Source organism: Venturia canescens, chromosome 1 (assembly GCF_019457755.1).
Source record: "Venturia canescens isolate UGA chromosome 1, ASM1945775v1, whole genome shotgun sequence".
NCBI lineage: Eukaryota > Metazoa > Arthropoda > Insecta > Hymenoptera > Ichneumonidae > Venturia > Venturia canescens.
Window position 1 is genome coordinate 34482627 of NC_057421.1, and position 13676 is coordinate 34496302.

A 13676-nucleotide genomic window follows, 5' to 3' on the forward strand; every position below is an offset into this window, starting at 1 on the left:
TATAAAAAAAGTCATTTTATGCTGCAACAACACTTTATGGTAGTTACATGTGTTTTTGACTACCAAATTTCTCTGCGCTGAGTTCTGTCATGCCGGATGACTGAATTTCCATTGAGTGACTTATCTTTGTGACAATAATTCTTCATCGGTGTGGTTCCTATGTCTTTCATCAATAAATTCTATGTCCTCCTACAAAACATGTCTGAGAACTAAGTTTCTTTTTGAGTTTTTCTTTGCTAATGAAACTTTCAGTTATACAACAAAATATTCTACTTGTCGATGTAACATAATTTGCTGAATAAGTCTATGTTGTATTTCTAAGTTTCTCCTAAAGTGTAATGGGAGACTGCTAGCCGGAGGGTTTTCATTTTTGTTGCCTTTGCTATCCATTAATCTTCCAGTGCTACGATACTCTACACAGGAATCTAATATCAATAAATATCGAATGATTGTCTTCGAAATTGTAAAAAAGAGGGTTCCCCGATGCATCGACCGCTACTTTCACGGACAAACTTCCTAACCTATTATAAATTTTGTCCTGGAAACAACTATGTTATAAGATTTTCGAAATCATAACGGCAGTTACCGGGACTTTCGTCTCTGAAATTTTTACGCGACTTTCGTCTCTGAACTTTTTACGCGACTTTCGGCATAAAAACGGTGTATGGATTTTTTTTCATTAAAGATCGCATTATTGCTACGAAAAAAACATGCATATTTGTGCGCTTGCAGCACAAGAAGTATTAGCCTAAGCAGCTGATAGCTCGTTTTCGGTTGGTGGGCTTGTCAGTGTTACGAGCGTAGTACAATGTCTAAGTTAGTACGTGATGCTGAGTGATTTCGTGCTTTTAGAGTGTAATGTCAATTCACGGAAACCTGCTACACCGTGTCCCGAGACGCGATACCTGTTGTTTTTCCTTCCGAATTTCACCCGGCCCATAAAAATCATGCAGTTTTCTTTTGCAAAAGCTTTGCGATCGGCACAACGTTCTTAACCCACAACATAGTGCTATTGACGCCCGGTGATTGCTTTTCGGTTATGCGCCAACAAGGAATATAACGAGCGTCTATTCGTACTGTTCTCCTTCTATGTCGTTTCATGTGCCAGCATAATTTCTTTCCAGTGCTCAGTTTTTTTCGCCGTGTCCTGAAATGTCGGATTACTAAAATTGTATCCAAGGACCTTCACATCTTCTCAGGGCAATCTTAATGAATATAATGTTTGTCCCTAAAACTACCATGTTATAAGTTTTTCGAATTTATTATGGCAGTTACCGGAACTTTGGTCTCAGTACTTTCACGCGACTCGGCATAAAAATACTGGAAGGGTTATTTTTCATTGAAAAGCGCATCGGTGCTCGGAAAAATACATGCATATTTTTGCTCCTGGCGGACACGGACGATCAATCTGAGCCTATAATAACTCATTTTCAATTGTTTGGCCTGTCTGTGTTACTAGCGTGTAATACATTGCGGAAGTTAGTGCTGTCTGCATCGCTGTCGCTACTTGCTCTCCTATCGTTAAAGTCTATTCCTCTCATCTTGTGTGAGAGTCGAATTCCTGTACGAGTTTTTTTTTGTTAATGAATTTTTCAGTCATATAACAATCATCTTATTTCCTGATAAAACATAAATTGCTGAGTAAGCCTGTGTTGCGCTTCTAAATTTTTTTATAAAGTTTCATTGAATACTGGTAAATTCGTTATTTTTCCTGTACCTAGCGATAATGTGATATAAATTTACCACGACTGCTGCAGGGTTTTATCTAAGGCATCAGTTTTTATGGCTTCAAAACATTGAAGCTAATTTCTGGTGTGCCAGATCCTCTGTTTTTTGCGTATTGACCTTTCAGTACTCCAGGAATTTATGCAGTCATCCAACTACAATAGTTATTTCCAATATCCAATGATTATTATCGATACTTTGGGAATCGAATATGGCGATGAATCGAATGGTATTTTCCAGGACAAACCTGATACTCAAATTACTGTTTGTCTTTGAAGATACCATTTAATAAAATTCCTAAAAACATTACGGGAGGTACCGGGACTCTTATTTTAGCATCTTTAACGCAACTTGGCATAAATCGCTGTATGAGACATTTTTCATTTCGAATCAGTGATGCAAAAAATTTATACATTTGTTTGTTCCTGCAGGACAAAAACCATCAGACTGAGCCTCTGATAACCCATTTCAGGTTGGTGGGTAGTCACTTCTCAATAAAAACAATGTCTGTCCCTGAAGCTACCAAGTTATGAGATGTTCGAATCCATTACGGTAGTTGCCGGGTCTTTTTCCATTGCTACAACGATTTACGCTGGAATGTAGCTCTAATAAATATTCCCATATATCTAATAATTATCTTCGAAAGTATTAAAATCAAAGGTTCATCGATACATCAAATGGTATTTCTCAGAACAACCTTCGTAATCGAAATAATATTTATACCTGAAGCTGCCATCTTTTGAGATTTTCAAACTTATTACGGTAGTTACAGTGACTTTCATCGGAGGAATTTTTAGGCGACTTGGGCTAAAACGCTTTATGTGTCGATACTTTAATTCAATTTACTGCCGTCCTGGGAAATGCCTCATGATCTAAAAGGGTTCAGGGACAATCGTGTCCTGGAATAGGCCGTTCGCTCGATGTCCCGGAACACGATGAACTGTATCACAGAACCACCCTTTTCTCTAGTAAAAATGTATCGAGGACTGATTTCTCACGGTTTGCTTTACTACAAATCATATCATCTACGGTAATGTTTCTGTTATTCCCTGAAAAATCATTTTTATTCGAGTCCATTAAAGGTAATTAATAACTGTCCCGGGAAGTACCGTGTGACCTAAATGTCTATGGGGACAGTCCTGGAAAATCTGCAATCCTGGAACATGCCATTTGTTAGTGGTCTGGAATCCACCATTTTGAAAACAAAGTGATGTATAAAGGGAATTAATGAATTTATTTAAAATCTGGGGGGTGTCATTTGTTAAGAATAGGAAAAATCATTGTTTACGATCACAACTACAAAATGTCCCGAAACCCACCGCTGGACCTACATATATATATATAACACATACAGTATAATAATATTATATACAAGTTTATTTTAGATCGAAACTTAGTTTGAGTAAAAAAATTATTAGTTATACACGCGCTCGAGCGCGTTGAGTGATAATAATAATAATGAGAATAACAATTCCCCACCAGGGTACTCTGGAGGACGGTACGCTTGAGGTACTTCTACAACAGAAAAAATGGATCAATCTGTAAGTAGATGTGAATTTGACCTCTTTCCTTTCGCATCGATGTAAAATAATAGCGAGGTGCGTGCAACGTATCGGTCTTATACGCACCGGTGGAATAATCATACAAAAAATGATATCTCTCTTGGTAGATGAGAAAATATTCAAGCAAAACTCACTTCGGCTTGGCATTAGACTTCTGGTAGCAAGCGTTCCGACGAGTCCTCGTCACTTCTTGACCCTGACAACTTTGTTGCAGAGCGAACCATCACCAGTTCCGCTTTCCGTAGAGATTGTGGCAATAGCTTCAGTCTGTCGGCTCCGAGTTTGTTGAGAATGGCACTCATGACCGCGAGGCAGGTTTGTTGATGGTGCTGGCCAGCGGGTTGCTTTCGTTTTCTTTGCCAGTAGTAAGACCCCCGTTATTACTTGCCGCGGCTGCTCGCTGCTTCGGGGATATTTTTTTTAGCTTGTTTAAGGACGTTCATGAGTAAATCCATTTTCTATAGATTTTCTTAAAATTTAGATGACACACTATTTATAGCTTCCTTAATGTACTTGCAAAATTTTGAAGACCATGCCCGTACCAAAGTGGAGATATTCGTTGTTAAAGTTGGGAAATTTAACATGCAAGGTATAGCCAAATCATGAGCTTGAGAGACATTCTAATTCATAGCAGTCACAATTTTCTATAGTATTTGATAAAAAAATGCATCATGATAGATATTGATATTAGGAATAAAATATAAAAAAATAGAGATGCTTAGCCGTGTCGTTCATACGTAGTAACGATTCAAAGCTATAAGTTTGACGATTTTGCGAGCGTGCCACGGCATGAAAGGGATGTCGCCGGCAACACTGCCGGGCGACGATACGTAAGGGCAAGGGGGGGGGGGGGGACTACACGCGCTTGCACACTGGCAGGAACTTATTTTCATGATATTCAACGATTTATCTCATAAAGAATTGTCAATTTAAGCATTTATGGCTACACATTTTGGCTCTCATTTTTGGAGACTTTTTGGGAATGACACTTTTTTATAAAAATAAGTTGTTCATACACATGAATGTTCAATTTAGCAATCGAGATTATAAATATTAAAATGAGATATGAAAAATTATCAACAATAAAGAATAAATTAATTTATACAAAATGGAATACTACTGAAAGTACGTGGCAGGCAAGCAAGGTTGCCAGATCTCCGCATCGCTCTAAGGATACTTGTATTAGTGTATATTTATAGGGTACGCCAGAGCCTTATTCGTATTAGTGCATAGAGTCCGTGCTAAAAGTTTTGAACTAGGGAGAGCGGCGCGCGCTACACAGCGACAGTTGAACTAAGCCGAGAGAATACGGAAATTTTGTCTTCGATTATCAGTCGTGAACGTCGTTTGATTGCCCATTGGGTTCTTGTCGGCGAGTGTACGCTTATTCGCGACTTTATTTACCATGAAATAAAAAGATTTTTGCATTTTGCATTACCTGATTTGTGCAATTTTCTTTACTGCACCTACACAGTCGAGTGCAGCGAGTATGACTCTTAAAACAAATGCAATACCGCTGCGCGCAGCGGCACTTGCTGCATTTGCAACCTGCCTGGACTGATGCAATTGCCGAATCTGATGACGCCTTTTGTTCTAACGGCTTAGGAACTGGAAGCCACAAATTCGCCTCCGCTTTGTTGTTTCTGGAAATAATATTTTCCTCCGTGAAATTTTCCGGAAGGACCATTCTGCGAAGCGAAACAAAATTATATAATAAAATAAAAAATTATCTTTTATTAATAAAATTAATTATTTTTCATCTCATAATGAATCGGTTCATAATTTTTTTCTCAAAAAGTTTTAACTTTACGGAAAAATTTTCAATAACAAAAAATGTTTAGAATCATCCAAAGAGAACATGTGAATTTTTTTCAGTATTGTTGAAATTTTTCAAATAATTGACAAAATTGAAAAATAGATAATTAGCTAGAAAAATATTGAAAAAAATTGCACGCATTCCTTAGAAGATTCTCAACACTTGTTGTTCTATAAAATTTTTTTGTTAAGTTGAAACTTTTTGGGAAAAAAATCATGAAAACTTGCATCATGCTATTTTGCAAAAACCGCTATCTTGGAAAAACTAAGAGAGAAAAAAGTGTCCATGATCAGTGTTTTGGAAAAGTCAGACATTAGGGACACCTTTGACAGTGATAATATAGTTATTCATGTGCTGCAGCAACAATAACAAAAATCGATTTGAAGGAAAAAAAATGCTGAAAATTAAAATTTGCAAATTGCTTCCTCAAGATGATCAAGATGCACGATGCTCAAAGTTTTTACTCTATGAGGCGCTATATTTTTCACTTTGGCTTTCTCATAGAGGAAGCTTTCAGCATTGTTCTAAAAGCTTGAGAAAGCAATTTATTACTTTTAATTTTTATTTTTCAATTTCAACTCATTTATCGACTTTTAACTTTTTCAAATTTCAAATAATATATCAGCTCTATGATTTTTTTTCTAAATTTGTATTTATAATTCAATTTTGAAAAGGTTTATTACGCAAAATTATATATATGAATATGGTTATATTATTATTTTACATTTTAGTTGGTTTTCAGCCAAATATGTTCATGATAACTATTGCAGGAATCGGGAAAAGACGACGGTAGCGAACAATCTTTCGAGCGTTTTCGGCAATCGCCGCGAGAGCGCGCGTGAGAGCTTCAAAAGAGTTAGTCGTAATCGAGTCGCTAACGCGTTAAGAAGTCGTAAGGCGAGCGTCGCGCGCATGGTCCGAAGAGTTGCCTTTTTCTTATGTAATTATCAGTTATAATAAAGTTCTTTTCATATTTCGTTTTACGTGTCATGAGCTCGTCATTATCCCCGCGTCCGTTCCAACACCACCAGGAACAAAATAATATCCCATACTATGAACATCTCCAATAAGCATTTCTAACGCAAAATTATATATAAAAATATCGTTATATTATTATTTTACATTTTAGTTGGTTTTTAGCCAAATATGTTCATGATAACTATGAACATCCCCAATAAGCATTTATAACGATATGTGTAAGAAGATAGGATCTCTGAAAGCTGTAAAGCAAAGTTGAGAAAAATTCTATTCTTGGTATTATCCAAATACGATTACTATTATTTTAATTTTTATATTGTTTAATATTTTCTGGTTCAATGTGAACGTGCTTCAAATGTCTAACAATTTAAAAAAATAATATTTATAAGGCATGTTTTTCTTTGTGTGTGTGTATATTCGTGTACTATAAAATTGAAACACATATAACTTTGTTTCCAAGCTTGTTTTCCAGAGATGTTAATCTTTACAATTTCTCGAATCTCTGCATTTTTTTAAAACGTAATATTAATACATTACGAATTTCAAGTGATTTTATGGTAAACGCAAACTTTTTTTTATATTTTAACAATAACAAAAAAGTATGTGGTTACTCACAATCTCGGCTCGGATTCGCAGTCAGTTTTTAAATATGAGTCGGTTTATAAGTCTCGTTTTCATCAACATTTTTTTTTAATCATTGTTTCGGTTTGTTTGGGGTGCTTGTTTAGTTTGAGGATATGACAAAATAAAAAATATAGCACCTCATAGAGTAAGCTTTGAGCATCGTGCATCTTGATCATCTTGAGGAAGCAATTTGCAAATTTTAATTTTCGGCATTTTTTTTTGTATACAAGGTATTTTCTCTACCTTCTTTTACTTTACAAACATAAATTTATCTCTTTGTTTAAATCCATTTAAAAAACTGAATGACGAGCCATCAGAAAAAACAGATTGCAACTTTCAATTTTCACCGTTTTTCTATTTATTAGGTGTACGACTTAATTTTTACAGATTTTTTCTTAGCGCTTAAGACTATATTTAAAAAAAAAAATTTCACGGTCTTTTATGATATTGTAAGGATCGGACACAAGTTTTGTAAGTTTTGTAAGGATCGTAAAGTTTACGATGGAGACTGATAAGTAGCACATTCGTCACTGCATTTTATACGAATTCCAACAAGGAAAAAATGCTTCTCAAGCACGGGAATCAATTTGCAGTATTCTTGGTGACGACGTTGTATCTTATGAAACATGTAATTATTGGTACAAACGTTTTAGAAGTGGTAATTTCGATCTTAGTGATCAGTCGCGCCCTGGGCAGCCTCGAAAGTTTGAAGATGCGGAATTGCAAGCTTTACTAGATGAGGACTCAACGCAAACACAAAAAGAGCTTGCAGCTCAATTAGGAGTCACCCAAACAGCTATTTTCAAGCGTTTGCACCAAATGAGAAAAATTCATAAACTTGGAAGATGGGTCCCACATGTGTTGACCGAACACAACCTAGGTCAACGTATGAACACGTGTATTTCACCACTTGCCCGGCAACAAAAAAAGGTCTTCTTGTGGAAAATTGTGACAGGTGATGAGAAGTACATCTTTTACGAGGGCACGTCTACGGTTTCCGGAGGGCCAAGATTTAACGGTTGATTCTGAATATTTGGGCTAAAATAAGAAGATTTTCAAGAATAAAAAATTTGTCGTTTCGGCCTCCTTAAGGAGTTATGCGCACTTTTAGTTATAATAAATAATACTTGAAACTTGACGATAAATTTTTTTCCTGACGCGGATCCTTGTTTTATCACAAAAAATGAAAACTGAATTAGGAGCATTTCAAGTAGGGAACGTAACATTTCGGGGATACGAGATGATTTTTGTAAATTTCTCCTTGACAAGTTGAGATTTAGAAATTATTTCGCGGAATCCCGAACGCGATTTAGGCAGTATTGCGATATCTGTGCCCCCAAGTTGACGATGCAGCCTTTATATTTTGATCAAAATAAGACTTTTTTCAAGAGTGACAAAATTTGAAATACGATCTTTAAGAGGGGCATTACGATTTAAGAGACGCACTAACTTTTAGTGAAATTTCAACTACCGTCCCTATACTTTTGGCTGGTATGGTAGTGTTATGAACTATTCAGTTCCAAATGTTCGGTTAAAACAAATCGTAGAGAAAACTTTTGTTTAAAAAAATAATGGTAAAACGTTCACATCATTACCTGTGTTCAATTGTTATTTTCGTTTGTGAAAATAAACTTTCTACCGTTGTCCGCTCCGGCTCGACCGACCTAGAGCGCCTGCGGCCACGCGTTTTTATCCTCTGAAAACAGAAAACAACCCCACCGATGAAATTTACATGTTGATGAAACATTCGGAAAAATCTGTAAAATTCCCTTTGGGAAAAAAGGTTGGGACGGTTATCCTTTGGGAAGGGTTATATAGCGTTGTCACCTTTACGTAACCAGAGCGGTAGTGGCAAAAGACGACGACACACCACGTAATTACTCGACTAAATCGAAGATTTTTATTTTATTTGTTCTGCAAACCTCGTTTTTTTTTATTCAAAAAAATCCACATGATTTTTTTAACATTTGAGAATTTTTTTTTTAAACATATCTAATCGGGAAAATCAGTTATTTATGGCTCAAGTCTTTGTTGGAGCGTGATTTTCATAAGCTGTATGTTAAATTTCGAAATTTTATCGATTATTTATTGTTATAACTAGTCGATGATGCGCTCAAAAATTTTGCAGGCATTTTCCTGTGCACTTTAACTATGAAATGAAAAAATATCACGTTTGTATCTAATAATGAAGTTTGCGATAGAGCAACCTTAACAACGATTGTATTTTGTAATTAAATTAAAAACACAGGAGATGTACGCACCTCAAGTTGTTGCTCATATTTGGATTGAATTTTGGAAAGCTTTTCCAATTCTTTATCAATCCACCGTGGATGAGACATCTGTAAAAATTCGAGGTTATTAGTTTCGATTTAATAATGCTTAGATTTATACTTGCATGATTTTTTAGTAAATTCCGATAGCTCAATCTTTTTTGTATTAACTTTCCATCTTATTTTTTCCTGAGTTACACTATCGTTAAATATAAAACTTGTTACGACAAGTAAACATGTGATATTGAGAATGGTTGTGATTTTTTTAAATATTTATATGCCGTAGCGATTATTGATGCTAGCATTGGAGAAAGCCATCTCAACACCGCTTTGTCTGTACTGAATGTGCCAACTATAAATCCTCACACTCTAAAAGCCCACGAGCGGATTGTTGGTTCTGCAATTGAAGATATAGCGGGAGAAAATTACAGGGAGGCTATCAGATTAGAGAAAACACTCATGGGTGAAAAATATGGCTCGTGCGTATTTCAAGTTTTCCAAAACAAAATTAATCAGTGAATTCATATCTCGTTGTATTAATATAAAATTATTGTTTTCAGTTGCACAGTGTATAAAAAGGTGACGCCAACTCGTTCAATTGTATCTTACATTTTATGCCTGTTTTTTTATATTATAAGATGGTAACGGCTTATAGAATTTATGACCAATTTGAACGCTTTGAAAAGCATGTTGAATAATATGAATCCACTGTTCAAACTTTTGCTTTGACACAATCGATAGTTTTTTAGTAACAAAAACTTGAGGACAATTGTTACAATTCATTGTTTGCAATTCAACTCAATTTATTTCTAAATACTATTGTTTTTTGTGCCCGTACATCGCACTTATTAAAACAAATTAAGCGCTCTCAGCGCAAATGCAGCAATGGCGAAATATCGATGCTCCCGAATGAGCGCATCGACCCTCGATGTCAAGATCGAAACTTTCAGAAGGAAATCTAGTAGGCTATACTCGCATGAGAAGGGGAAAACCCCCAAATCTGTAAAATTATCGACTAACCCAAAAATCGACAGTGTTTGACGAAACTTGTAATGATTGGTCTCGAGGCAGCGACGCTGAAGTTTGCACCGTTGGAGTCCAACGAAATGAACGAAAAAAACATTTGTCATTCACCAATTTTTTATTTCACGACGTATTGGTGCAGGCTGAAAAACTATAAATTGCCAATTCGATAGAGAACGAAATTGGAGAATTACTGAAATTATTGGAGAGTTTTTTTAGATCACATCGTTGGACTCCAACGTTGCAAACTTCAGTATCATCTCGAGATGATGGTGAAGTTTCCATCGTTGGAAAACAACGATTGCAAAAATTTTTCAAATTTGTCACGCTATCTTTTTTATTTCATAGATCAGTTCGAATGGTCATAGAAATGAGGTCGACAAAGTTTGGAAGACTTTGAACTTCCGGAAATAATTATTTAAGGAGGTTGAATGATTGAATAATTTTTATCACTCGCCCTATGGTTTACACTATTTTTTTTAATTTCTTATATCGTTAGAACGTCTCTAAATGTAGTTAAGAAAAAATTAGGAAGAATCTCAGGTCTCCGGAAATCACGATTTAAGGAGGTTGAATAACTGAAAAATTTTTCAGGCCCACCCTATGGCTTACGCTATTTTTTTTATTTATCATATCATTAAAACGCCTCGAAATGCAACTACACAAAAATTAGGAAGGATCCAAGTTCCCCGGAAATCACGATTTAAGGAGGTTGAAAAAGTGAAAAATTTTTCTAACCCGCCCTATGGCTTACGCTATTTTTTTTATTTCACAAACCGTTAGAACGCCTAAGAATGCAGTTATAAAAAATTTGACAAGAAAATTGAATTACCGGAAAGTCCGAAAAAAAAAACAATGCATTTACTCGTGGCTCGGAAAGCGCGCCTTGAGACGGGGAATCGCTGTCTCACTCAGCGGCACGTCGGCAGTGGGGAGTAGCGCAGCTCTCTCACTTGCTCGGCCGCAGCCGCAGAGAGGATATACTGTAACGGTACGTTCGTGCTTGTGCACACCGTCACGCCTGGATTCGAGCAATTCTATAATAAAGAAGAGCGGGCATGAAGGAAAAAACAAAAGTAAAATGAAATTAGATTGAAATGGCAAATGTTTTATTCAATTTTTAATTATTTTAAACCAAATTACAAAAATAAAGGCTTTTTATTTGAAATCGAGTTTTTCCGCTTTATTTTAATCGCATGTAAAATTTTATTTCCGGTATTTTTCTCCACACAAAAAGAAAATAATTTTCGCAGAATTAATTATGATGAATTTCGCAATGAATTTAAGCTCGCTTTTATTTGAATAATGATAGTTTCGCTTGCAATAATAATTTTTCAATAATTCTCGCCAACGCTGGTCTTGATAAATTTTTAATTAATTTTGTTTGATAATTCGATAATTTGATAATTTGATAATTGAGATATAATTCTTAGAAACTCACTTTTTGACTCTATACAATACAAATTGAGTGTTCGAGTGGATTTTTGTGGTTGATCTCACTCTTTTCACTCGATATAATTCAAATTCCCCTAGGGGAAAAAAGGTTGGGACAAGTACATTGATGGTCTCCTGTTTCTGGACGACATAGAAAAAAGATTCAGAACCCGGAAAAAAATTCTATAGAAAAAATAAACGAAAATTGAAAAGTTCAAAAAACTTCAACAAAAATAAAAAACAATCGAAAAAAATTCTGTAAAGAAAAATAAAATTTTTCAAAAAAATTCATAAATATTGAACAAATTGAAAAATGTACTATCCAAGTTATATGCAGTATAAAAATGTATGATATCAATTGAAGGCCAAGTTTTTATTGATAATTTGGAATATTTATCGAACAAATTGGAAACTTTAATGAAATTCATGATAATTAATTTCACGAAAAAAGTTAATAAAAAAAAGTCATAACGGAAGTTACGTGCAGTACTAAAATGTATTATATCAATTCGAGGTCAAGTATTTATCAGTTATTCGAAATATAATCTCCGGCGACAAATGAGCGTTGAGAATCCTTATCGGGCTCACACCGTTTTATCAAAATTACTAAAAAATTAATGGAAATAAAATCATTAAAAATTCACATGAAAGTCATTCGTTACTTCAACAAGGTACACACTTTAAAGAATCGATTCCCCTCCGACTTTCAGGATCCCCTAGTATTATTCACAACTTCGATTGGATCGGTACAAATTATGTTCAAAAACGTCTTAAACGTACTTGTCCGGCCCATCACTTTTTATTCAAATTGCTCATTCGAAAACAAATCAAAAACGAAGTTAATGCATGTGTTAATATTAAGGAACAGTAATTCCCGAGAAAATAATTTTCCTTCGAATCGCTCTTGTCAAAATGAAATGAAAATGAAAGATGAAGTTGATTAATCTATTTATATTATATGGAGTCATAATTCACAACAAAATCATTTTTCTCCAAATTCCAGGAATCCACGTGTCGTACTCGACTAGTGATATTTATCAAAATGTGTACGTGACTATAGAAAAAAAACATTGCATGGCTAAGTAGGTTCGAAAATTTCTAGTAATGTGTCTGATTATTTCTCATTTTCATTGGTTCTTACCGAATGGTATGTGTTCACTGAAGAAAATGAGAAGTGGATATTGCTATACGGATTTGCGAAGAATCAAGTTCAAATTACTTGCAGATATTATTTTTATTTCTTTCCATTTTATTATATTTGTCATTATAGCCCTGATTTGTTTTCGAATGAGCAATTTGAATAAAAAGTGATGGGCCGGACAAGTACGTTTAAGACGTATTTGAACATAATTTGTACCGATCCAATCGAAGTTGTGAATAATACCAGGGGATCCTGAAAGTCGGAGGGGAATCGATTCTTTAAAGTGTGTACCTTGTTGAAGTAACGAATGACTTTCATGTGAATTTTTAATGATTTTATTTCCATTAATTTTTTAGTAATTTTGATAAAACGGTGTGAGCCCGACAAGGATTCTCAACGCTCATTTGTCGCCGGAGATTATATTTCGAATAACTGATAAATACTTGACCTCGAATTGATATAATACATTTTAGTACTGCACGTAACTTCCGTTATGACTTTTTTTTATTAACTTTTTTCGTGAAAATAATTATCATGAATTTCATTAAAGTTTCCAATTTGTTCGATAAATATTCCAAATTATCAATAAAAACTTGGCCTTCAATTGATATCATACATTTTTATACTGCATATAACTTGGATAGTACATTTTTCAATTTGTTCAATATTTATGAATTTTTTTGAAAAATTTTATTTTTCTTTACAGAATTTTTTTCGATTGTTTTTTATTTTTGTTGAATTTTTTTGAACTTTTCAATTTTCGTTTATTATTTCTATAGAATTTTTTTCCGGGTTCTGAATCTTTTTTCTATGTCGTCCAGAAACAGGAGACCATCAATGTACTTGGCCCAACCTTTTTTTCCCTAGGGGAAGTTTATGGTTTGATATCACGCCTTTTTTCTCAAAAGTTCCTCATTTATGTTATGACGGTTATAGGATTTTAGTATAAATTTCTATGAATTATTTGCTTAGTACATTTTTATAGATTCCATTCTCATACGAACATTTTTTATGGGATAATATTTTTCATGAAATTACCAGCAAATAAGGGACCATCAATGGACTTTTCCCAATCTTATTTTTCCTGGGTATGATGTTCGGCT

The 13676-nt window shown here is 34.6% G+C and overlaps 1 protein-coding gene across 1 annotated transcript; it reads right to left on the reverse strand.

Moving 5' to 3' along the window:
• Positions 1-3079: 3079 nt before the first annotated feature.
• Positions 3080-10063, reverse strand: LOC122412922 (uncharacterized). Its single transcript, XM_043422916.1, has 6 exons — positions 9996-10063; positions 8967-9044; positions 8301-8401; positions 4726-4975; positions 3422-3690; positions 3080-3240 (listed from the first exon to the last, which is right to left on the reverse strand). The coding sequence occupies exons 2-5, from the start codon at positions 9042-9044 to the stop codon at positions 3586-3588; spliced, it is 534 nt and encodes a 177-aa protein (XP_043278851.1). The 5' UTR covers positions 9996-10063; the 3' UTR covers positions 3080-3240; positions 3422-3585.
• Between the last annotated feature and the right edge of the window lie 3613 nt (positions 10064-13676).

What these genes read in the sequence shown, in the direction of transcription:
- LOC122412922 (XM_043422916.1), bottom strand. Translation starts at nt 9,044, where the DNA reads ATGTCTCATCCACGGTGGATTGATAAAGAATTGGAAAAGCTTTCCAAA. An exon ending in AAAATAACAATTGAACACAG is followed by an intron (nt 4,976 to 8,300) that starts GTAATGATGTGA and finishes TTCGCTTCGCAG; the next exon opens with AATGGTCCTTCCGGAAAATT. An exon ending in AAGAAAATTGCACAAATCAG is followed by an intron (nt 3,691 to 4,725) that starts GTAATGCAAAAT and finishes ATATCCCCGAAG; the next exon opens with CAGCGAGCAGCCGCGGCAAG.